Genomic DNA, 22,377 nt, shown 5'->3' with positions numbered 1-22,377 from the left:
AAAAAAAAAAAAAAAAAAAAAAAAAAGATGGAAAGGGGGTTCTTATGTCCCACATCCCTGACATTCAGAACCAGGAATTACGAGCCCACTGGGGACACAGCCCATGCGGCCCCACGCGCGCACACGCCATCCTGTCCCCGCTCGGCCTCCACACTCCTCGAAATGAGATTTCTGAAAATGTTTCCTCAGGACCAGTAGGAGAATGAGCTGAGGGTGAGATGGGGAAATTGAATCATATGTGGGTGTCTGGATACGAGAAGTTAAATCTAATGAAAATTTTATCCAGTTGAACCAAGAAATCAGAAGCCGGGCCTTTACTCCTGTCAACAAGAATACAGTGAAAATTAAACCAACGTGGCTCCCATTTCCCATTGACCTTGTTGCCATGGAGACAGCCTTCTAGTGTCAACAACCGGGAGGCATCCAAACGCGCTCCTTCACTCCTGGAGAGGCGTCTGGCGGCCCCTCTCCTGCCCACCTCTCTCACGTGGTTCCTCTGTAGGGTGACCACAGGTCCAGGTTGCCTGGGAGCGTCCAGGTGACACCACTGTCCAGACAAATTATCACAGTGCCCGTTTCCGTCTCCAAGGGGACCTGTCTGGACAGCAGTTAAACAGTCACCTCTGTGTGGGTCTTTACGGAGAGTGGAGTCCCCGGGTGGGAGCACTGGATGAGCGCAGGCTGCTGGGGGCCAAGAGAAAGGCCCCCCAAAAGCCTCTGTCGGGAGGTGGGGGGATTTTCTTTGTCACCAACGTGCCACTTGTCACCTGCTCGACACAGCACCAAGAAATCTCTTCCTGCGCAAAGAAAGCCAAATGTCCATCCCGGCAGGCGCCACCTGTGCTGTTACCGTGGTGACCCAAGCTCCAGCCGACGTGCCTATCATCCTTCCAGAAGTTACAGCCCCACAGAGAAAAAGAGGGCAGGCAGCTTGCTCTCACCAGCTCCTGGGGCTGCCTCAGGGTGAGGGGCCTTCCAGAGTAGGCCTTTCTGACCGTCTGATTCCTTTCCAAAGTGTTCTAGGCATGACGTTTCAGAGCAGAAAGGGTCATCCCACTCGGGACCCTCAACCCTGTCCTGACTCAGATCTCCTGCAGACGCCACCGAATCGGGATCCGGGGTGTGGGACCCACTTGTGTCTTTGAAGTCCCTTGGGGAACAGAGATGTGTCATCAGGTGAACCAGTGGGAGGCACCCATTTTACAGATGAGGAAACGGAGGCCAAGAGGAATCAAAGATCTTCCCAAGATCACGTGCATGTGAGGAAAAGAGCTGCAGCCACTGGGGCCCCTGACCCCTGGCCAGCGTGGTCCTGCCGGCCTGTCTCCCACAGGCTCTGTTTTGTTTTGCTTTTTTAAATATTTTATCTATTTATTTATTTACTTACTTATTTATTTTGTCACGCAGCACGTGGGATCTTAGTTCCCCGACCAGGGATCAAACCCATGCCCCCTGCAGTGGAAGTGCAAAGTCTTAACCACTGGACCGCCAGGGAAGTCCCCCACCCCCGACGGGCTCTGCATGTTCCTGAATCTCAGCCCCCTCCCTCCCGTACAGCTAGCCAGGCACTGAGCTCGGAGGTTCTCCCTGCCCTTCAGGAAAGTTCTACCACTGCCTGGGGCAGCCACCTCGGGAAGCAACATTTGAGGCTTCAGAGGCCAACCAAGAAGACCACCTCTGGGCCCCCCACACACATCCCACCCCCGTCTGTGACTCGGTGTCCCCTCCCCACCCCATCCAACCTCCAATGACTGGAAATGCAGACAAGGAGCCAAACACTGCTCCCATGATTCCCATGTTCTCTGGGAAGAGTCTTTCTTCGGGCTCCCTGTCTTTCATAGAAATTTCCCATAACTCACCCCGGTGGGCTTCGGCGAACAAGGCCGGGGACCCCTCCGGGAAGCCCAGCGGCCCAGGTTCAGATGCTGAGATGTTCTCCCACGGGCCTCCCACCTTCTCTCGCTTCTTCTCCTCCAAGAGCAGGTGCACAGCAGGCCCTGCCTCTCACTTCCTGCCCTGCCCTTGGGAGGCCCCAGGCAAGCTTCCTCTGCCCTGGTCTGGATGGCCCGGCCAGCTGGTCTGAGTGGCCGCACATTCCGGCCTGGCTGCCCACCTGGCCCAGCCCTGAGTGAGGCAGATCATGAGGGAAGAGCCAGGGGCTTTAGAACTTCTGCCCCTCCTGTCTCCAGCCCACCTGGCCCTTCTGAGGCAGTCAGAAGGAGACAGCTTGGTGGGCGGAGGCGGGGTGGGGGAGGGGAACAGAACCTGGCCTAGCCCCAGGGGGTCTGGGTTTCCTGCACACTCACCAGCCCCCGGGAAATCGCGGAATCCCTCTGTCTAGGAAGTGAAGTGAGTAGAAAGAATCTCGGCCTTCTGATGGGAGGAGCCCTCCCTCCCCGGCCCGTGATTAACCATCCGGCCATTCCTTGGTCCAGGAGGGATGCGGGCTTGGAAGACCCATCCGAGGCAGATGCGGGCTTGGAAGACCCATCCGAGGCAGATGGCTCAGTGGAAACCGCAACCCCTCCCCACCCCCACTTACCTGCTGAGTGACCTTGGGCAAGTTACACAACTTTCCTGAGTCTTGGTTCTCACATTAATAAAACGGGACAATAATTCGGCCTCAAAGGATCATTGAGAGATGAGAGACGTAATCTCTAGACCAATGGGTCTCAAATTTGAGCCAGCATCGATTCCCCTGGAGGGTAGGACACAGATCTGAGCCTCCTCCCCAGAGTTTCTGAATCATCGTAGGGCTGGGTGGGCCCTGGTAATGTGCATTTCTAACATATTTCCAGGTGATTTTACGGCAGCTGGGACCACCCTTGGAGAACCACTGCCCAGTGCCCTGTCCGCAGTAGGTACTCAATCAAGGGTAGATATTATTGTGATTTATTTCTTTTTATAATGGAGTCAACATATAAAGAACCTAGCACAATGCCTAGCAGGTAGTGTCGGTTCAGTAAATATTATTTTTGTTATTATTATTGAGATGTGAGCTCTGCTTACAGGTCATTGGGGGAATTAATGGATGAATGAAACAAAAAGGAAGCAGTGCTGGAGAGGGTGTGAGTGACTGAGAAACCACCCATTCGTTTATTCACGCCACCAGTCTTCGCTGAGCATCTGCTATGTGCCAGGCATCGTTCGAAGCATGGGGGATAGAGGAGGTCCCCTCGATAGCATCCTGTCCCCATGAGTCAGACTCTGGCTCCAGTGGGGACGAGAGCTAGAGTAAGCAGGAGGGCCTCCAGGGGGAGGTGAGGCTTGAGCTGGCATGTGCTGGATGGAAGGGTAAGATTTTAAGCGGCGGCGAAAGGGATGCCAAAGCTCAGCCTCTGTGCGCCGGCGCCTAATCGAATCTCGGAAACAGAGTTCTGGGTGAAGTAGAAAAGAATAGCTTTATTGCTTTGCCAGGCAAAGCGGGGCACGGCGGGCTCCTGCTCCGAAAAACTCTGTGTCCCAACCCAGGAGGATTTGATGAGGAGTTTGATAGCAATAGTTCAAGCATGGGGTTGCTGAGAAGATTAGAGTGTGTGCAGGGGCTGCACCCCTCCAATCTGGTCTCAGGTAGTCTCTTGACGAGCTTCTCTGGTTCCTCTAATCTGGCCTCAGGTGGTTTCTTGGCTGCTCCTCCCTTGTTTAGCAACTGTTCAAATCTGCCCTTTGGAACTCAGGGAAGGTCATGGAGGCTAGAGTCTTGCCTACTAGAAATGGGGGACAAAAAAGCCTCCGTGCCCGGGAGCCCCACAGGGCCCCGATCGGTTTCGAATCCTTTATAGTCTCCACAGCGTCCCTTGTTTAGCAACTGTTCAAATCTGCCCTTTGGAACTCAGGGAAGGTCGTGGAAGCTGGAGTCTGCTCCCTACAAACAAGAAATGGGGGACAGAAAGGTTTCTGTGCCCAGGAGCCCCACAGGGTCCTGCTCGGTTTCAAAAGGAGGCATTCTGGAAAGATCTCAGTGCCCCTCAAACATACACACCCAACGTGTGCAGCACAAGGGCAGGGTGGGTCTCTCCCAGGGGCATGTAGGGCTCAGGCCTGAACCCTGATGTCAGCTGGGGCTCCCATAACAGAAACACCACAGATTGGGCAGCTTAAGCCATAGGAATTTACTTCTCACAGTTCTGGAGGCTGGAAGTTCAAGATCAAGATGTGGGCAGGGGTGGTTTCTGTTGAGGCCTCTCCCCTTGGCTTGCAGACGGCCGCCTTCTCGCTGTGTCCCGCTGTGTCCTCACATGACCTTTCCTCTGTGTGCTCGCCCCTCGTGTCTCTTCCTCTTCTTATAAGGACACCAGTTCTGTTGGATTAGGACCCACCCTTAGGACCTCATTTAACCTTAATTATCTTCCAACAGGCCCTATCTCCAAATATACTCAAATTGGAGGTTAGGGTTTCAACCTAAGAATTTTGGGGGGGTACACAATTCTGTCCATAACAGAGTGACAGGGCAGCTCAAACTGGGGTCAAGTTAAGCCTACCTGGCCAAAGCTCTCCACCTACAACCCCCCACAAGGCTGGGATGGAGCAGGCATAAGCCAAGTGGCCCTCAGCTGGCAGCTGGCCCCAGGCAGGGGTGGGGGTGGAGGATTCACCGCCATACCTTCCCCATCCCCCTCCTCCAGATCTCAGTTACACTCTTCCCAGCGGCTGGCTGCCTCTTGGCTGAATCGCTCATCAGAGGATGCTCTCCAAAGCGTGGCCCATGCTGTTGTCACCAATTCCTTCTGATTGTTCAGATTAGCGTTAGCTGCCCAGCTCTGGGAGGTCATTAGGGTGAGCGTCCTGTTCAGGCCACGTCAGCACCGTCGGCTTGCAGACCGGTCCTCCCACAGGGCCTGCTGCACTCCGCCTGGCAGAGCCAGCGTCGGGCCCAGGTGTGGGGGTCCCTCAGCAGCAGGACTGTGGGCGGAGCCGCAGAAGTACCCCGCAGCACCCCACTTTCCTCTGGCCAGCGTGGCCCTCTGGCCACTCCTGTCCTGTGCAGGCCTGTGAGGAGTCACCCACGCCCGCCCTCTCCCTCTCTGGTACCTTCCTTGCCCCAGCCTTCCTGGGCACACAGAACAGGCCCCCCTCCATCGCCTGAGCAGCCCGGGAGCACCGTCCAGACCTCCTGCATGGGGAGCTTTAGAGGCTCCCCGGCCGGAAACGCTCAGGCCACCCCCACCCCCAGGCGGCCGACTGTGGCCTGGGAATGAGGAGCCCTCCACCGAGACTCAGAGAGCAGAGGGGACGATGTGGCCCAGAGCCACAAAGAGGTGATTTGGGCGGGGGGCGCGGGGGGGTATTCCCTTGTCTCTTTCTGCGCCCTCCGCCCCAGTTCATGACCTTACATTTCACCAACTGTACCTTGAATGGGTTTCCCTTTAGCTGCTTTTACGAAGGAGGAGAGGCAGTGGAGGGGCAGGGGGCCAGCGTGCGTGTGTATCAACCTTCCTTCCATAAAGCACGCTTTTCCCAATAGAAATCTCCTTTCCCATTGATTCATTACGTGTCGGGAAGCGGAGCATGACATGTTAAAAGCCGTCTTGATAGTATTTGATATTCCGGTACTAACAGCTCACCACCTCCGAGGAGGGGGCTCCTCTCCCCTCCCCCACCAGAGGGGGAGGGAGGCAATTTGCATATTGGATGTGCTAAGACAGTAGGTAATTTGCATTAAGCATCCAGAAATTCTCTGCTTGCAATCTGTCACCCTTCACTGGGTTTTCATTTTATAACCCTCACAACATGAGGAGACGAACAAGAAGCAGGAAGAACGCAGGAGCTGCGCCCACACGGGGGCTGGAGGAGGCTGGTCTGAGCGGCAGTTGTCAGCGCAGGGGGGGGGCCTGGTCCAAAATGCCAGAACGTTCCAGCAGAGGCGACTGGCAGTCCGGGGGTTAGCGAGCCCGCCCAACTCCAGCACCCCAGACCTTTGGGTGGGATGGGGTCCTGCAGCCAGAAGCCAGAGGTGGGGCTGCCTGAGCCTAGCTGATGTCTCCAGAGATTCAAGTTCAGTCTCGGGGGGGCCGGGAGAGGGTTCCCTGAGAACACCTGGTCTGGCTTTGCAAAGAGCCCCTGCTCCAAGTCCTCCACGGGTAGAAGCGCCCGTGATGAGCTCTGGAGTTGCTTCTGGTCTCAGACTTGCAGAATCTGCAGACTCGGCTTAAGACAGAGCTCCGTGTTTGCCATCCTGACTGCTTGAGAGGAACTCGTGCAGAGCTTTAAAGAAAAGTCTGGGGGACTTCCCCAGCGGTCCAGTGGTTAAGACTCTGCCTTCCAATGCAGGAGGCGTGGGTTCGATCCCTGGTCAGGGAACTAAGATCCCACATGCTGTGGAATGTGGCCAAAAACTTTAAAAAAAAAGAAAAAAAAAGAAAAGTCTGGGCACCCCTCCAGAACCTCTGGGCTGGGGCAGGGGATGGACAGCTGGGACAGGACATCTGCGTACAGCGGTTTGAGTCCTGCCTTCTGGCCCCCACCCTCAGCCTCTGTTTTCTCATCTATAAAATGAGGATTCCGGAAAAGGTCCTCAGCCAAGCGGGGCCCAGGTGTGAGGACACACCCTGACCCCTAAGTCCCGCCTGGGCCAGGCCCCTTCGGCGCCAAAAACTTTAAAAAAAAAGAAAAGTCTGGGCACCCCTCCAGAACCTCTGGGCTGGGGCAGGGGATGGACAGCTGGGACAGGACATCTGCGTACAGCGGTTTGAGTCCTGCCTTCTGGCCCCCACCCTCAGCCTCTGTTTTCTCATCTATAAAATGAGGATTCCGGAAAAGGTCCTCAGCCAAGCGGGGCCCAGGTGTGAGGACACACCCTGACCCCTAAGTCCCGCCTGGGCCAGGCCCCTTCGGCTGTGGTCTATTTTCCATATTGGATTTTTTCCAGGTAGAGGTTTATTTGCGAAAAGTGCTCCACAGCTATGATGCGGTTTGCAAACCCCTGGCTTGGGCTGTCCCTTCCAGCTGCCAGACAGGAGGTGGGCCTGAGCCAGCGGGAGTGCAAGCTCCCTGGGGCTGCCGGAGATTTTCCCGAGGGATCCCAAGGGGAGGCGCCGTCCACCTGCAGAAAGGTGGGCCGCAAACACCCAACCCCTGGGCGTGCACATCACACAGGGCTCCAAACAGGCGCCCACGACCTCAAATCCAGGCAGCTGAGCTAGCTCGAGGCGGAAGCCACTGGGCCACCGTCCCCTCTCAATGACCCGCCAGAATTCAGGACCACCGGGAGCAGGGCTAGGGCCCCAGCGCTTTTGAAGAAATGAGCGGCAGAGGCCAGAAGACCTCCCGAGGGGCCAGAGCCTCATCAGAATGGAGCGGAGGTGACGATCCTGGGCGAACACCTGGGCAGGTGCACGGAGAAGAAAAGCGGCGGCCTCAGGGCGTTCCCAGCAGATCACGACCCTCACACCGGGGTTTTCTTTGAAAAACCACTGAAGTTCTACATGAAGGCGCAGACGAGGCTCAGAGGCGTGAGACGGACGGCGCCGTGGAGCTCTCCCTGCAGCGTTCCGAGGCTGAGCCGTCTGTGGGTTTCACAGCAAGAAGCTGCCTTCCCCAGGCCTGTTCCCAAAGCATCGGCCGAGCTGCAGAGCAAGGCCTGCATCGCGTGCTGTGTGTCGCTGTCGTTGCCATCGTCAACATTAACGGTTATGACAACAGCTGCTCTTGGCGGGGTCCACGCAGAGTGCCAGGCAGGAGACTGGGTTTCCTCCGGGCCACCCTGTGAGGCAGATACTCTTGTATTCCCATTCTGCAGATGAGGAAACTGAGGCTCAGAGAGGTGTAGTGACCTGGCCAAATTCACACAGCAAGTACAGAACAAAACCTGGACTCCAATCCACATCTGAATCCAACCCAGCTCCTCCCCGCTGTGTAGACTCTCCCTGTGTGTCTCCTTGTGACCCTCACAGAGCAGAGGCAGGCTCTGCGAGCTGTGACAGTCCTTCCCATGGAGTCCACGTGAGATCAGGAGAAAGCAAACGGTTGTTGCACTGGCAAAGCCCCTGGCCTCTCTCTAACCTGACCCTGTGCCCTGATGCCCTGCTCCTCCTCTCAGACCACCAGCTCCCACCATCCACCCCCTTCATAGGGGCCTGGGTCCCTCCTGAAGCCCCAGGCACCAGCTCCAGCCCCGGGGCTGTGGATTCACTGCCTCTGGACCCGGCCCCCCAGAGCCACCAGAGAGGCCCCCCAGGCTCAGCCCCCCGCCTCTCAGCCAGGTCTGCTCCAGCTGAGAGAACACAGCAGGGCAAGCGGGCGTGAAACTCAGTCACTCCACACACCCAGCCAGGCAAGCCGGTTATTTTAGACTTCCAGCCCCGTCCTGCCAGGCAGGTGGGGAGCCCACCCTGTCATGCTGGGTCCCCCACTCCAACACCAGGGACAGCAGGGGTCCAGGGTTGAGGAGGGTGGAGCCTAAACCCCAGGGCGGCCGTCCGGGTGGCGGGCCATCCGTGGGCACCCACTGTGCCCAATCTGCCACCCCTCGAGGCCGGGAAGTCTGATGAGAGCAGGAGGCTGAAATTCTCCCCCTCCGCCACCCGCTGGGGTGGGAGCCTTTCTCCCCAGCCTCCACCACGGCGCCACATCTCCACGACCTGCGGTCTGGGGAGGTCCCTCAGCCCCCGGCACCTCTGCTTCCCCATCCTCGCTCTCTGTCCCCTCCACTCCAGGACCCCTTGAAGAGCCACCCGATGTACTTGGTCTTTACGGAAAAAAAAAAGCACCTCCCTGGGCCGTCCACTGCCCCCCACCCCCCGCCATGCGCCGCAGGAAAGGAGGACAGGAGGCAGAGGGCGAGCACAGAGGTGCCCGGGGGAGCGGGGCCTGGTGGGGCAGCCTGGCCCTCCCTTCTCTACCCTCCCCGCTCGCTCCTCCACTCCTTACGGCCACCACGTCCACGGTGCCTGGAGCCAGCGTCCCAGCAGGGAGGGGGCCGCGCTCAGGGCGGGCCCAGGTCCCGGCCCTGGCAGCATCTGCCCCCGCAGCCGTGACCTCTGACCGCCCCACCTCTCTCCCCACAGTCCACGGCATCAAGTGGGCCTGCAGCAACGGGAACAGCAGCTCGGGCTTCTCGGTGGAGCAGCTGGTACAGCAGATCCTTGACAGCCACCAGACCAAGCCACAGCCGCGGACCCACAACTGCCTCTGCACTGGCAGCCTGGGTGAGCGGGGTGGCCCCCAGCGGGCACGTGGGCAGAGGGCGCGCCGCCAGGCAGCGGGTGTGATGACCACAGGGGAGAGCGGTCAGCCAGGAGCCAGGCCACAGCACAGCACCCAGGGCAACTCTCCCTCGTCCTGCCGGCAGGGCTGGCGGGGCTGGCGGGCAGCCCGCTTTGGGAGGGAGAGAGCCGTTTCCGGAGAGGCAGCGCCCTCTAGCAATGTGGGCCGCAGAGTCAGGAGTGCACAGGGTTGGGGCTCTGTCCACATCCACCCGTAGCAGGTGCCCTCCGGGCCCTGGGCTCTCGGCCATCTGCAGCAGGAGCCCAGGTCCCCGGGCCGACACTGGCTTGTCTGGGAGATCAGCCCTGAGCCGGTGGGATCACTCAAGCTAAACCTCTTGCTTTCACCTCCGTCTCCTCCAAGAATGTAAAGCGTCCCACATCCTCTGTCCTGATGTGTCTGTGTTTCCGATGATGGCATTTGCTCTTGGAAATGTGGTTCTTCACTCCCTAGCTGCCTTAATTAACTATTTCCATCAGAGGGTCATGTCACTTCTCTGCGAAGTCTTCACATATTTAGGGATCTTGGTGAGTCTGTAACTGGATCAGGGGAGAATTCACCCTTTTATCAGAAGCAGAGTCACCCTTATCAGATGGAATGAAAATTATGCAGGAGGGGAGGCCTGGGGGCAGAGCCCTGAGTGCAACTTGCTCAGAAACGCTCAGAGCCTGAGGTTCTTGCTTCTCTGCCACTGAACTGGGGGTTAGGGCTGGGTCCTTGCTCAGGTCTCTAGAAGGATTTCATCCCACAAAGAGCCAAGGATAGGCCCGGGCTAGCTAAATGGAGTGGGGGTGGGGGGTGGCCCCAAATACCTTTCTGCCTCTGGAATAAAGTCTAGAACCCTCTTTGGTCCTGGGGCCTAAGAGCTAGTCCAGGGAGAGTACATTGCTCTCTACCCACCGCACCCCCCAGCCCCCTACCATCAACCACCGGCTTTCAGTCCCAGAGGGGCTTCCTGGGACACTGTGGCCTGAACAGGCATGAAAAGTTTCAGGGGAGGGGAGAAGGCCCCGGCCACCAACCCAGACTGAGCCATTCCAGGGAGTGAGCACGCCTCGGAAGGCGGGAGGGATTTTCCTGGAGTACGACATTCTCCCCAGCCTCTCCTTCCCCGCCTCCTATGCACTGGGGCTCTTCACTTACTATTTGAAAAGAGCATCAGGGACAGAGCCCCCCAGTCCGGAGGGTGGTTACATAGGGCACCTGAGAACCCGGGGTGGGGTAAGAGGGCCCGAGTCCCTGAGTGTCTGTCCCACGGCAGCCCCGAGGGGCCAGGGCCAGCCCGGACTCCCGGGCTGGGCTCTGCCAGACTCCAGCGCTCAGGGACGGGGCCCACTGCGGTCCTAGCTCTGACACTCTGCGCGTGTGTGTGTGTGTGTGTGTGTGTGTGTGTGCGTGTGCGCACGTGTGTGCGTGTGCGTGCGCGCGTGTTGCGCTTCTGATCTCCGCAGGAGCAGGCAGCAGCGTGCACCACAAGTGTAACAGTGCCAAACACCGCATCATCTCGCCGAAGGTGGAGCCGCGGACGGGGGGTTACGGGGGCCACGCGGAGGTGCAACACAACGACGTATCGGAGGGCAAGCAGGAGCACAGCCACGGCAAGGGCTTGAGCCGCGAGAAGAGGAACGGCAAGGTGGCCAAGCCGGTTCTGCTGCACCAAAACAGCACCGAGGTCTCCTCCACCAACCAGGTGGAGGTCCCCGACACCACCCAGAGCTCCCCCGTGTCCATCAGCAGCGGGCTCAACAGCGACCCGGACATGGCGGACAGCCCCGTGGTCACGGGCGTGTCCAGCATGGCGGTGGCCTCCGTGATGGGGAGCTTGTCCCAGAGCGCCACGGTGTTCATGTCCGAGGTCACCAACGAGGCCGTGTACACCATGTCCCCCACCGCAGGCCCCAACCAACACCTCCTGTCGCCCGACGCCTCTCAGGGCCTCGTCCTGGCCGTGAGTTCCGACGGCCACAAGTTCGCCTTCCCTACCACGGGCAGCTCGGAGGGCCTGTCCATGCTGCCCGCCAATGTGTCCGAAGAGCTCGTCCTCTCCACCACCCTCGACGGGGGCCGGAAGATTCCAGAAACCACCATGAACTTCGACCCCGACTGTTTCCTCAATAACCCAAAGCAGGGCCAGACGTACGGGGGCGGAGGCCTGAAAGCCGACATGGTCAGCGCCAACGTCCGGCACTCGCCCCCCGTGGAGAGGGGCTTCAGCTTCACCACCGTCCTGACCAAGGAGATTAAGACCGAGGACACTTCCTTCGAGCAGCAAATGGCCAAAGAGGCCTACTCCTCGTCCGCGGCGGCCGCGGCTTCCAGCTCGCTCAGCCTGAGCGCGGGCTGCAGCCTCCTGCCGTCGGGCGGCGGCCTGAGCCCCAGCACCACCCTCGAACAGATGGATTTCAGCGCGATAGAGCCCAACAAGGACTACACGCCCAGCTTCAGCCGGACGGGCCCCCACGCCCACCAGACCCCTTCCCCGAGCTTCTTCCTGCAGGACGCCGGCAAGCCCCTCCCCGCCGAGCAGAGCGCCCACAGCAGCCTGGGTGACTCCGCGGGCGCCTTTGTGATGCCCACGGTGAAAACGGAGGCGTCGCCACAGACCAGCTCCTGCAGCGGCCACGTGGAGACACGGATTGAGTCCACTTCTTCCCTCCACCTCCTGCAGTTTCAGGCCAATTTCCAGGCCATGGCGGCGGAAGGGGAGGTCACCATGGAGACCTCGCAGGTGGCCGAAGGGGCCGAGGGCCTGATCAAGCCCGGGGAGCTGCAGGCCTGTAGCTCCGAGCACTGCCTGCAGCCCGAGCCCACCGGGGTAATCCGCAGTGCCGGCGGCGTCCCCCTCCTGCCGGGCAACGTGGTGCAGGGACTCTACCCCGTGGCCCAGCCCGGCCTGGGCCACGCCTCCAACATGGAGCTCAGCCTGGACCACTTCGACATCTCCTTCGGCAGCCAGTTCTCCGACCTGATCAACGACTTCATCTCCGTGGAGGGGGGTAGCGGCACCATCTACGGGCACCAGCTGGTGTCGGGGGATGGCGCAGCACTCTCGCAGTCAGAGGACGGGGCCCGTGCCCCCTTCACCCAGGCGGAGATGTGCCTCCCCTGCTGCAGCCCCCAGCAGGGCGGCCTGCAGCTGAGCGGCGCCGAGGGCGGGGCCGGCGCCATGGCCTACATGCACGTGGCCGAGGTGGTCTCGGCCGCCTCAGCCCCGGGCACCCTGGGGCTGCTGCAGCAGAGCGGACGGGTGTTCATGGTGACCGACTACTCTCCAGAGTGGTCTTACCCGGAGGTAAGCTGTCACTGCCGTGGCCTCCCGCACCAGCCTCACCCGCCCACCCGCCAGCACCCGGCAAGGGACGCTCGTTTGCGTGTGGCTGCCCTTCCCTTGAGGCTCTGGACCCTGCAGTCGTCCCCCCCCCCTCTGTCCCCGTGGCGCTCGAAATACCCCCAGCTCTCTCAAGCGGTGTTCTCAGTCCTCACAGGAGCAAGTAGCTTTAAAATCAGGGGTGTCCTCGGAGGCCCGGTGGCCCTCCCAACTCTGCCAGAGCAACGTTTGCTGTCACCGCTGTCACCTGGCTGATGTCTTAAGATTCCACCTATGTTTTTTTTTTTTTTCGCAATAGCATCCTAGGGCTGCTGGAAAAAAATTTGGAAACCACCCCTGTAGAACTTCTGCATCCATTGCTTTTGATTGGTTTCACAAAGCAAAGCAAAAGCAAATTCCCATCAAATTGAGGGGGAGGGTACAGCTTCCAAAGAGTCATCTGTGAGAGTCTGGTGGTATATCCAGCCTCTACAAGAGCAAAGACATCCCCCCACCCCACAGTCTGTCTCACTTCCGGGGGGGCTGAGATCTGACGTTGAGAATCGCTGCTCCAAAGCCCAGGACCGCAGGATGACCCGGGTCTTGCCACGGTGGCCCAGGTGCTTAAGGAAGGAACCTTTGCTTTTCCTCTGAAGTAGAACGGCGTAGGAAGGGGACAGGGTGGCCCGAGTGTTGCCTAGCCTCCTGCTGCCCAATAGGACACGCTCCCCGACCCCTCCCAGTCCGCCTGCCAGGCGTCTGGAGAGCAGCCTACTGGGGCCCAGATCGGCACTTCCTCCCCGGGCAGGTGGCTGCCCACGGCTCCCTTGGCTCCACTGCCACCTTCCCTAGACATTTAGGGCAGGGGCTGCTGCCCAGAACACCACGGGAGGGGTGCTCCTGAGAGAGCCTGAAGCTCACGGGGTACCTCAAGGCAGTGAGGCAAACCCCGCACGGGGTCTTCCGACACGGGCCGAGCGGGGATGCCGGCTAAACCCGTGCACGTTCCAGCCCCAGGCGCTGGCAGGGGCTCCCAGGATGACGCCCGAGTTGGGACAGGGATAACGGGGCTCCCTGAGAAGTGCGGCGTTTCGGAGAGCCCGTGTCGGCTTCCCAGTCTCCCCCGGGGCCCTGGTGAAGGGGACAGTGAGGCCCAGGGTGGAGGGCACGTCTCAGGGGGCACCCCTGGGGGTCAGTCCCGGCTCTGCTGTGATGTTCCCTCCCCGTGACTCAGTTTGCTCACCTATCAAGTGGGGGTGATAACAGTACTTGCTTCTTGGTGAAGTCTTTGGCCCGTAGTAAGTAATCAATAGTTCCTTGTGATGTTATCGGTTATCACTCTGTGGCCACCACAGCTCACGGCCCACCGCACTCCCCCTCGTGTCCTCCCGCCTCGGCCATGGCGAAGAGGCTGCTCCCTGGGTATGAATGCCCCCGGCTCTCAGATGCCACGTCAGCCCAGGTCGTGGCCCCCCCTTGGGACAGGAGCAGCCCAGAAATACAGCAGGTGTAAGAGCAGCTCTGCCCGTGCACCGTGTCCTCGGGCGGCAGGCTCATCGCAGCTCAGGTGTCCAGAGGTGGCTGCCCTACGTGGTGCGGAGCACGGGGCGGGGGCTGGACAGTCTGGATTCAAGTCCTGCCCCCACTTTACTGGCCGCTGGCGACTTTGGGCAAGGTCGCTGCCTTTCCCGTCTCTAAGATTGGGGCGATGCTAGCGCTTTCCTCACTGGGTTGTCAGGACTGAGCGAAGAGCTCCAGCAGCCCTGCCTCTTCCACCCACCTCCAGGGACTCCCCCTGCCCCCACGGACCCCCAAGACCCCAGAAGACTGACTCAGTTTCCTCTTGGTGTGGCTCGCTGTGACCCCATCCCCTGGGGTGAAAGGTCAGCTCAGCCCAGCAGCTGGCTCCCCACGGGGATTAAGAAAGCAAGTCAGAGGGGCTGGGAGGGAGGCCTGGGACTGGGGTTCAAGGAGGTCAGAGCTGGGAGTCGGGGCACTGCCTCTCGGGCCTGCCTCCTGGGCCTCAGCGTCCTGATCTCTAAGTGGCTGAGCAGGGGTGGCCTCAAGGCCCTCCAAGTCCTCCGGCCTGGGAGATTTGGTCCTTCCTCAGGATGCTCTGAGGCACCCGGTGCCCGTGTCCTGCGGGAGGAGGAGCTTTTTTATCCCCGGACTCAACCTGTGAGCTGACTGCACATCCCCGGGCGGGTCCAGGCCCTCCTTCCAGCCCCTGGGACCTGCCGGCACTGGTCAGGGGCTCTTGGCAGGCCTGGCCCTCTCTGTCCTGTATCCGAGCACCGGCCTGCAGATCCCTAAACTGTACCTCGGGGAAAGTCAGTTCAGCAGCTCGCCACGCGAGGGCGGCATGGGAACGAGAAAGGAAAGATGGCCCGGGCGCCTCGCAGAGGGAGCGGCCAGCCCCGCGTTTCCAGAAGCTCTCGATGACGCTTCCAGCTACCCAGAAACAAAAGCAGCTCAAATTCAATTTGATCTGGGAAATGCGCAGATGCCACCAGCTGGGCCCTTTGGAGCCCAACGTGGCTGCTCCGAGAGGCCTCTGCTGAGGCCCCAGCGGCTCTGCCGGCCACTCCCTCGCCGCCGTCCTCCCCCACCCAGTCCAGCAGCAGGGGCCGACCCTCCTGGGTTCTCCTGCCGGGGGGAGATAGCATCTTCTCCCCCGTCCTTCCTCTCTCTTCATAGCACCGCCCCCACCGGCTGGCATGGTACCCTTCGCCCTCTCCCCTTCTCTGCTGGGAAGAAGCCTGCCTGCCACGTGTGTCAGGAGCCCGGATCTAGCCAGTCGCTCAGCACCCTCACCCAGCTCTAAAATTCCAGGCTGCCCAGGCACTCACTTCGCAGGGATGCTAAGGCCAGGGCCATCTTGCTCTCTCTTCTTGAGCGTCCCTCCCCCACCACAGGCGCCTCCTGCTTCCCCTCTGCTCTGTCTGCCTCTTCACCTGCACGCGCACACGCGCGCGCACACACACACACACACACACACACACACACACACACACACACATGCTGGAGGTGCCCCTGGGCCCCCAGGATCCGCCTAGGGGCATCAGAAATCCAGGTCTTTTACTCAGGGCTCCCAGGGCACGGAGACCTCAGAGAGCGTGTGTTCCTGCCTCTCCTCCCCCAAACGCTTCTGCGTCACCTCCCTCCACGGACACTCCTGCCGCACCGGGCACAGGAGGCTGCAATTAGAGCTGTCAGGTGCCCGCATCACAGCGATTCAGCACAGCCAGGCTGATGTCGCCATGGAAACCATCTCCTGAACTGATGGATGCGGAGCCCCTCCCACAGCAGTTTCCATGGAGAAGGTCCTGATGTTCTCCAGTAATTTCTGCAGTCCTTTGTTCTTCACAGCAGCCCTGGCTTCATGCTAGCAGCTATTGATTGGGGTTACTGGGGTTTTTTTTTTTTTCTTTCTTTCTTTCTTTCTCACAGAGTAACTGTCTGTGGCCTTTTGAAGACACTGCTCTCCCATTACCCAGGATCCAGGGTGGATCGTGCCCTGAGCTGGCCTCTGGTGCCCCCAGGCATCCCAAAGTCAGGTTCTACCTGTGCCATATGGTACATCTCCCAGCCAGGAACTCACTCCCAGCCTGTGGGCCCAAGGATGCTGGCTCCAGCCCCGCCACTCCGACAGAACTCCAAATCTCTCTGCGGAGCCATATATCAGAACCAAAGAATGTCAAGGCCAGAGGGTCCCTAAAGTTCAAATGCCACCCAGAGAGGTTGGGGGCCACTTGCCTGAGGACACACAGCTACGAGGGGCAGAAGCAGGCCTCCTGCCTTTGGCTCCTGGTCCTGAGCTCTGTCTACTACCCTCCAAACTTTGATGGTCTAGCAGTAAGATGACTTCTCCAGCCATTCCAGGCGGAGGAAGGAAGACCCATCCAAGAGCACAGGCGGAAGGCCCTCCAGTCTGGGAGAGCCCCTTCCATAGGGGAATCTCCCTTCTGTGCTGGGCTCTGAGGGACCCACTCCCACCTCATCCCTGGAAACACCCCCTCCTACTGCTGATGTCCAAGGTCAGCCCTGGGCCAGGTCCGCTTCCAGGAACGGTGTGTGGAGCCTCAATCGCCAGTCCTGTGTCGAGGCCAGGGTCCCTCCAGAGCACGGATGGGCCAGTGCCAAGGACAGGTCACCCAAGAACGGGTGACTGAGCAGGAGAGAACGTCTCGCTGGCATTAGGAGCAGCGGGAAAACTAGGGTCTGGCCTCTCTGGCCTGGAGAAGTCGGGGAAGGAGGCCCTCGGGCCGCACTCCTCACCCCCTCCACCCCCGCAGTCTCCAGGAGGCGCGCCGCTCGACCTTCTCCTGCCTGGACACTAGGTGGTGCTCTCCACCCTGTCCTGGGCAGAGCTTGGTCCCCTGCCGGGAGAGAAGGCTGGAGCCCGCCGAGGAGAACCCGGAGAGCCAGAGGACAGCCAGCCCACCCTCCGCACCCCCAGGGCGGGCCTCCCCGACTCAGTTACCCGGCCTTCCCCTCCGCTGTCTGAGCTCTGAGTAGGGCACCTACACCTCCTTGCCCACATCAGGCAGGACAGGCTGCTATTAATCACTAAGCTCGGACAATAGACAGGACTGCCCGGGGCACCGAGACATAAGGCCACCCTCCTTGCTCTGTGGCTTCCCTGGCGGCTTCCTGCCAGAGGTCAGGGAGCGCCTGTACCCTTCGGGTGCTGTCCTGCGCCTGGGCGCCTCTGGGGTCCTTGGGGGGCAGGGCCCTCTCCCCTTGAGCTGAGCGAGGTCATCTGAGCCCCACTCCTGCATCCCCCTTGCCCCCCACTCCCCCGCTCTCGCCCCGAGGGAGCAGCTGCAGCCCAGCCAGCCTGCGGGCACATCAGTGCCCGCGTGTACTGTGTCTGTACACAGTGAGGGGGCCGTCTGGCCACCATGGCAACCTCTGAGCCCCTCCAGCTCTGAGCCTTGCTTCCCATTTTCTGTTCTGCTTTCTTTCTCATCACCTTCTTCATCCAGCCCCGCTTCGCTGCCTCCTCCCCTGGCTATCCCCACCACACCCTGGGCATCCCGGGTCTCCCCTCATCTCCCCGCCAGAACGTCCAGTCCCTGGAGGCCACTGAGATGCTCGAGCCCATTTCCGTAGGTCAGAGCTCACACAATCTGTCCACAAGCAAATGACGGAGAAAGCCCCTTCCCTCCCCTCCACTGCCTCTCAGCGGTCCCCCCGGCCAGTTCTCAGGTGCCTCCTGGGGGGAGAGGCTTGAAAAACTCTGTGCTCCCTTCTGCCCGGAGCTGAAAGTTCCACTTCCAGGAGGGGGTCAGGGATCCGAACCGCTGGGCCCCGTGCTGGGTGCCAGCTGAGGAAGGCAAGGAGCATCTGGGGGCCCCTGAGACAGCCGGGGGAGGAGGGCTGGGGCCCTTCTTCCTGCCACGGTCCTGAAACAGTGGTTCTCGAAAGTAGGGCTTACGGGAAGCGGCAGTCTGCATTTTCCACAGGCACACGGGCTGGGGGTGCAGCCACGGGGCCTGTGTCCCTCATCCCTCCCTCCGGGCCTGACCCCCGCCCCCCGCTGGTCTCTGTTCCCTGCAGGGAGGAGTGAAGGTTCTCATCACAGGCCCGTGGCAAGAAGCCAGCCATGATTACAGCTGCCTGTTCGACCAGATCTCAGTGCCTGCGTCCCTGATTCAGCCCGGGGTGCTCCGCTGCTACTGCCCAGGTGAGAGGCCGCCTCCCGGCGGAGGCGGCGGGGCCCCGGAGCGCGGGACTCCCAGTCGGCCCGGAGGGCGTGACCTGGGGCAGGTTGTGTCATTACTCTGAGCCTCGCTTTCCTCCACGGTGAAGCAGCGGGTCCCGGGTCAGCTATCATAATGGCATCTGTGCTGGACTCATGGACCACTTAGCATGATAGATGGGGACACAGGTGAGCTCGGCTGGGCTTTGAAGAGAACCTGATGGAGGACTGCTTAGACAACCAGTGAGCCAGGGTGACACACCCAGGACTGGTCACAGCAGGAAGCTCTAATCACCCTCCACCCGAAGGGTTACAGGAGCTGGTGAGAGCCAGGTGGGCGGAAGGGCCCCGAAAGGAGCTGCGTCTGGGGTCGGGGCCACAAGGCCGCCCTCTCTCCCCACCGCCCATGCCTCGCACAGCTGAAGCCACACAGAAGTCACGAGAACAAGAGGGCCCAGGCCATGCGGTCCACGGGGCCAGTCCCCTGCGGCACAGAGCGGGTCAGAGAAGGATGGAGAAGGCCCAGAAGACCGCAGGGGAGGGGGAGTCAAACTGAGAATAACCCACACAAACTCCTTTGAGAGGCTGGTGACGTCAGCCAGCCCGCGGCCAGCAGAAGGCACGGGCACAACATCTCCTTTCGCTTTCAGGGACCGGAGCCCCGGGTGCCGTCCCGTGGCTCTGACCTTCTCCCTGTCACTCAGGCCGGGCTCCTCACTGTCCATGTAGCTTGGTGTCCCTGTCTGGTCAACTTTCCCTTGACCTCTGACCATTACCTCCTCCCCACTGGCCTGTTGGCTCCATGAGGACAGGGTCTGTGTCTTTCTTGGTCACCACGTGTCCCCCAGGGCTCGAAAAGTGCCTGGCACATCCCCAAAATGGGGTGGATGTTCACGAAGGAACCTGCTCATGTTCTCTGTTCCCTGGGTTGGTGCTGGGAGGACCCCCTTGGCTGGCCCCTCACAAGCATCATTAGTTCCAGGGACGACCCGTCCAGCTGGCCCAGATGATGGACGGAAGGGCAGACGAGGAGGCGGGTGGGGAGGGCGGAGGGTCCCACTCCGTGTTATCTGCAGCCTACAAAAAGGAGAGAGACAGAGAGAGAGAGAACGCTCCCCGTGGAGGACTAGGGGTGGGGAAGAGAAGTGGGACCGGGGTCCCCAGGGCAGGAGTAGAGCTGGCCCGTGCCAGGGCCCTGGTTCACCTGGGGTGGTCCAGCTGGAACCTCCGGCCGCCCGCCCGAGCTGTCTGCCTCACCCAGCACCATCCCCCTAGCCTGGGGCTCCCGAGCTGACACGGAACGTTCTTCTCTCTCTCTCTCTCCATCTCCCGACGCAGCCCACCGGAGCAGAATGCCGCTGCTCCAGGGCTGGGCTCACATACTCAGCTTCCGCTTGAACGCGGCGGCCTCTGCACCGCAAACATGCCAGGGAACCAGGGCTGGTGCCTGTGCTGGCCTCCTCTGCTGGCCCTGCCCCCGCCAGCGGCCTGGCTGGCTCCCACTCATCTCCCCCTGCTCCCAGCCTCCCAGCAGCCCTCCTGGGGCTGGAGCGCAGCCATCCTGACGCCAGCCAGGCTGGGTCAGCCTATCACAGCTCGGGGCTGCGTGTGGCTAATGCAGCCCCCCACCTCCACTGGTGAGGTAGGGGGAGGGGCAGCGTGTTATTAACTATCCACTTATCACCTGCTGCTGGAAAGAGGCTGGCCCAGCCTATAAATAGATGCCGCTTCCTGTACCTGGTTCTTGCCTGGCTGAAGACCCAGACCTTGCCCGTCCTGAGTTATCTGACCCCTCCAAAAAAAAAAAAAAAGATTGGCCTTTGCATGCCATCTGGATGGTGTCCCAGGCCAGGACCTGGCAGATCCTGGGTGCTGGAGCAGAGTCACATCGTGCACATCCCGGATCAGCCAGTTACCGTCGGGTGACCTGAGCCCGGAGGTAGATTCTCTAAGTCCCCATTTCTACATCTGTAAAAACCACCGGCCAGATGGGCAAAGGGCTGAGATGAGGGCAGGTCCAGGAAGCTCCTGGCTTACATGCTCAATTCGTGAAGCTGCTCATGAGTGAGGCCTTGCTCTTTCTGTCCTGTGTCGGGGGAGGGGAGTTGGGAGAGGGGGTCCAGGGCTCTTTAGGTATCAGCAGGCAGTTCTCCTGGTCCCAGAGCATCTCTGGGTCCCCAGAGCTGGCAGGAGAGTCTGCCCAGGTCACTATGCCTCCTAGTGGCTTAGGCTCCCCTAACATCTCGCATCTCGGACCCAGAGAGGCTCAGGCCGCCTGTGGGCTGGGGGCCCCGCCCTGTTCCACCCCTAACCACAGAGAGGACATCCTTGTTTTGAGACCCAAACTAAAACATGTCACTCAGTAAGACAGCACTGGGTGCTGCCTGCATTCGTTCATTTCTTCATTCGTCAAGTAGTTTGCCAGGCACTGGTAGGCTCCTGGAGTGGACCCAGCCCCTAACTCTAACCTTGACCGCAAAGAGCTCTCAGTCCAGGAAAGAGTTGGTCATGCAAACAAGCCACACCCTGGGGGACAATGCTGGCTGCTCAGGGACCTCTTCCCTGGGTCTCCCAAAGCCTTGGGGAACCTGGAGCTGATCTTAAAGAAAGGACACTTGAAGCCAGAACCAAACTGGCCTCCCCTAAAAGAAGGGCTCGGAGGCCTGGGAGCACAAGCCAGGTCACCTGAGGAGCTAGAATGACACGGGAAGCGGGAGCACGGGGGTGCAAATGGCCCCTGCCCACCGGCCTGGTGCACATGCCCAGGCAAAACTACTGGGGAGACTCGACCCTGACCAAGAACATGGTTCCGGGCGGCTCCCCCTCCATCACTGGCCGCAGAAGACACACAGGCGTGGAAACTGCCTCTTGCAAGATTCCAGTAGTGTTCCAAGGTCAGGAGGGAGGAAACCAAGTCAAGCCACTGAGCTCGGGTGAAGCAGTGGTGAAGGAGGACCTGGGATTTAGGAAAGGCAGCCTGGTCTTGGGAGAAGAAGGAGGGAGCCCCCCAACAAAAAGCCTTTGTTGGGGGGCTTCTGGACAGCCCCACGCTGGAATCCTTGGAGTCACCAAAGGCAAAAGATGAAATTCAAAATGAGATGAGCAAGTGCACTGCATTCTGAAGCAATTCACTCAACAAACAGGTATTGAGGGGCCATAACAGGCCAGGCACCGACCTTGGCCCTGGGCGTAAAGAGGTGATCAGGACAGACTGGCTCCCAGCTCTCACAGAGCTTACATTCTACTGTAGGAGATGAAGAACCAAACAAGGAAACAAAGAAATAACCAAGATCACTGGAGAAAACAGTAGAATATGGTAATGTGATAAGGTAACTTGGGAAAAGGGACGTTCCTTTGGACAGATCCTCTCACAGTCTGGGACATTAGGCTGCAACCTGAATGATGAGATGGAGCTGGTCATGGGGAGAATGGGGGGAAAAGATCCGGCAGAGGGCAAAGGAAGTGCAAAGGCCCTGAGGCAGGAACAGGTTTGGTAAGTTGAAGAAATATAAGGATGGGGTGAGTTGGAGATGGCTAGGTTGGAGAAGATGGCAGAGAACAAATCATGTCCATCCTTCTAAGTCATAAGAAGGAGTCTGATTAGGTTGTACCTGCAATGGAAGCCATTAGTTTTAAGTGGGGGGTGGCTTGATCTAAATCATGTCTTTCAAAGATGAATCTGGGTGTGTGGGAGAATGGATTGTAGGTGGGAAGAAAGAAGCAGGAAAACCATAGGAAGCGGCAGAGGGGTAACCTTTCCCGATTTAAGGAGGAGGGCTCCCTTGGGCAACACACTCCCGCTGATTTCCTGTGGAGGCTTTGGAGTGTGCCCCCCACCCTAACACCATCCCAGCAGGACAGGTAGGTCTCAGGTGTGCTGAGGGTGCCCTGGGCAGGAGGCTAATGCAGGAGTCCAGGCATCTAGGCAAGACATGATGGCAGCTTGGGTACCGTGGTGGCCATCAGGATGGAGAGAAGTAAATGGACCCAGGACTTGCTGACGGACTGAATGCGGGGGAGGGAAAGTGAGTCCAGGAAATGTCCTGGGTGGCAGGCCTGCATGCGCTGGGCTGCTGGGCTGGGACCCGGGAGACCATGACAGGTCCTCTTCGCTCTGTCTCTCTGGGGAAGGATGGGTTGCCTTTGGATCTGCCACCGTTCC

At 59.9% G+C, this 22,377-nt stretch overlaps 1 protein-coding gene across 2 annotated transcripts in view; it reads left to right on the top strand.

Moving 5' to 3' along the window:
- The window catches only part of CAMTA1 (calmodulin binding transcription activator 1), a 913,233-nt gene that overhangs the window by 805,512 nt on the left and 85,344 nt on the right, over positions 1–22,377 (top strand). For both annotated transcript variants that reach the window (XM_055083802.1, XM_028487894.2), the window contains 3 exons: positions 9,006–9,146; positions 10,656–12,496; positions 18,074–18,200. In XM_055083802.1, the coding sequence (XP_054939777.1) occupies positions 9,006–9,146; positions 10,656–12,496; positions 18,074–18,200 (2,109 nt within the window). The remainder of the gene's footprint in view (positions 1–9,005; positions 9,147–10,655; positions 12,497–18,073; positions 18,201–22,377) is intronic.

The sequence above is a fragment of the Physeter macrocephalus genome, chromosome 3 (genome assembly GCF_002837175.3).
Source record: "Physeter macrocephalus isolate SW-GA chromosome 3, ASM283717v5, whole genome shotgun sequence".
Classification (NCBI taxonomy): Eukaryota; Metazoa; Chordata; class Mammalia; order Artiodactyla; family Physeteridae; genus Physeter; species Physeter macrocephalus.
The sequence above is the reverse complement of the archived record's forward strand: the minus strand, read 5'-3'. Positions and strand labels throughout refer to the sequence as shown.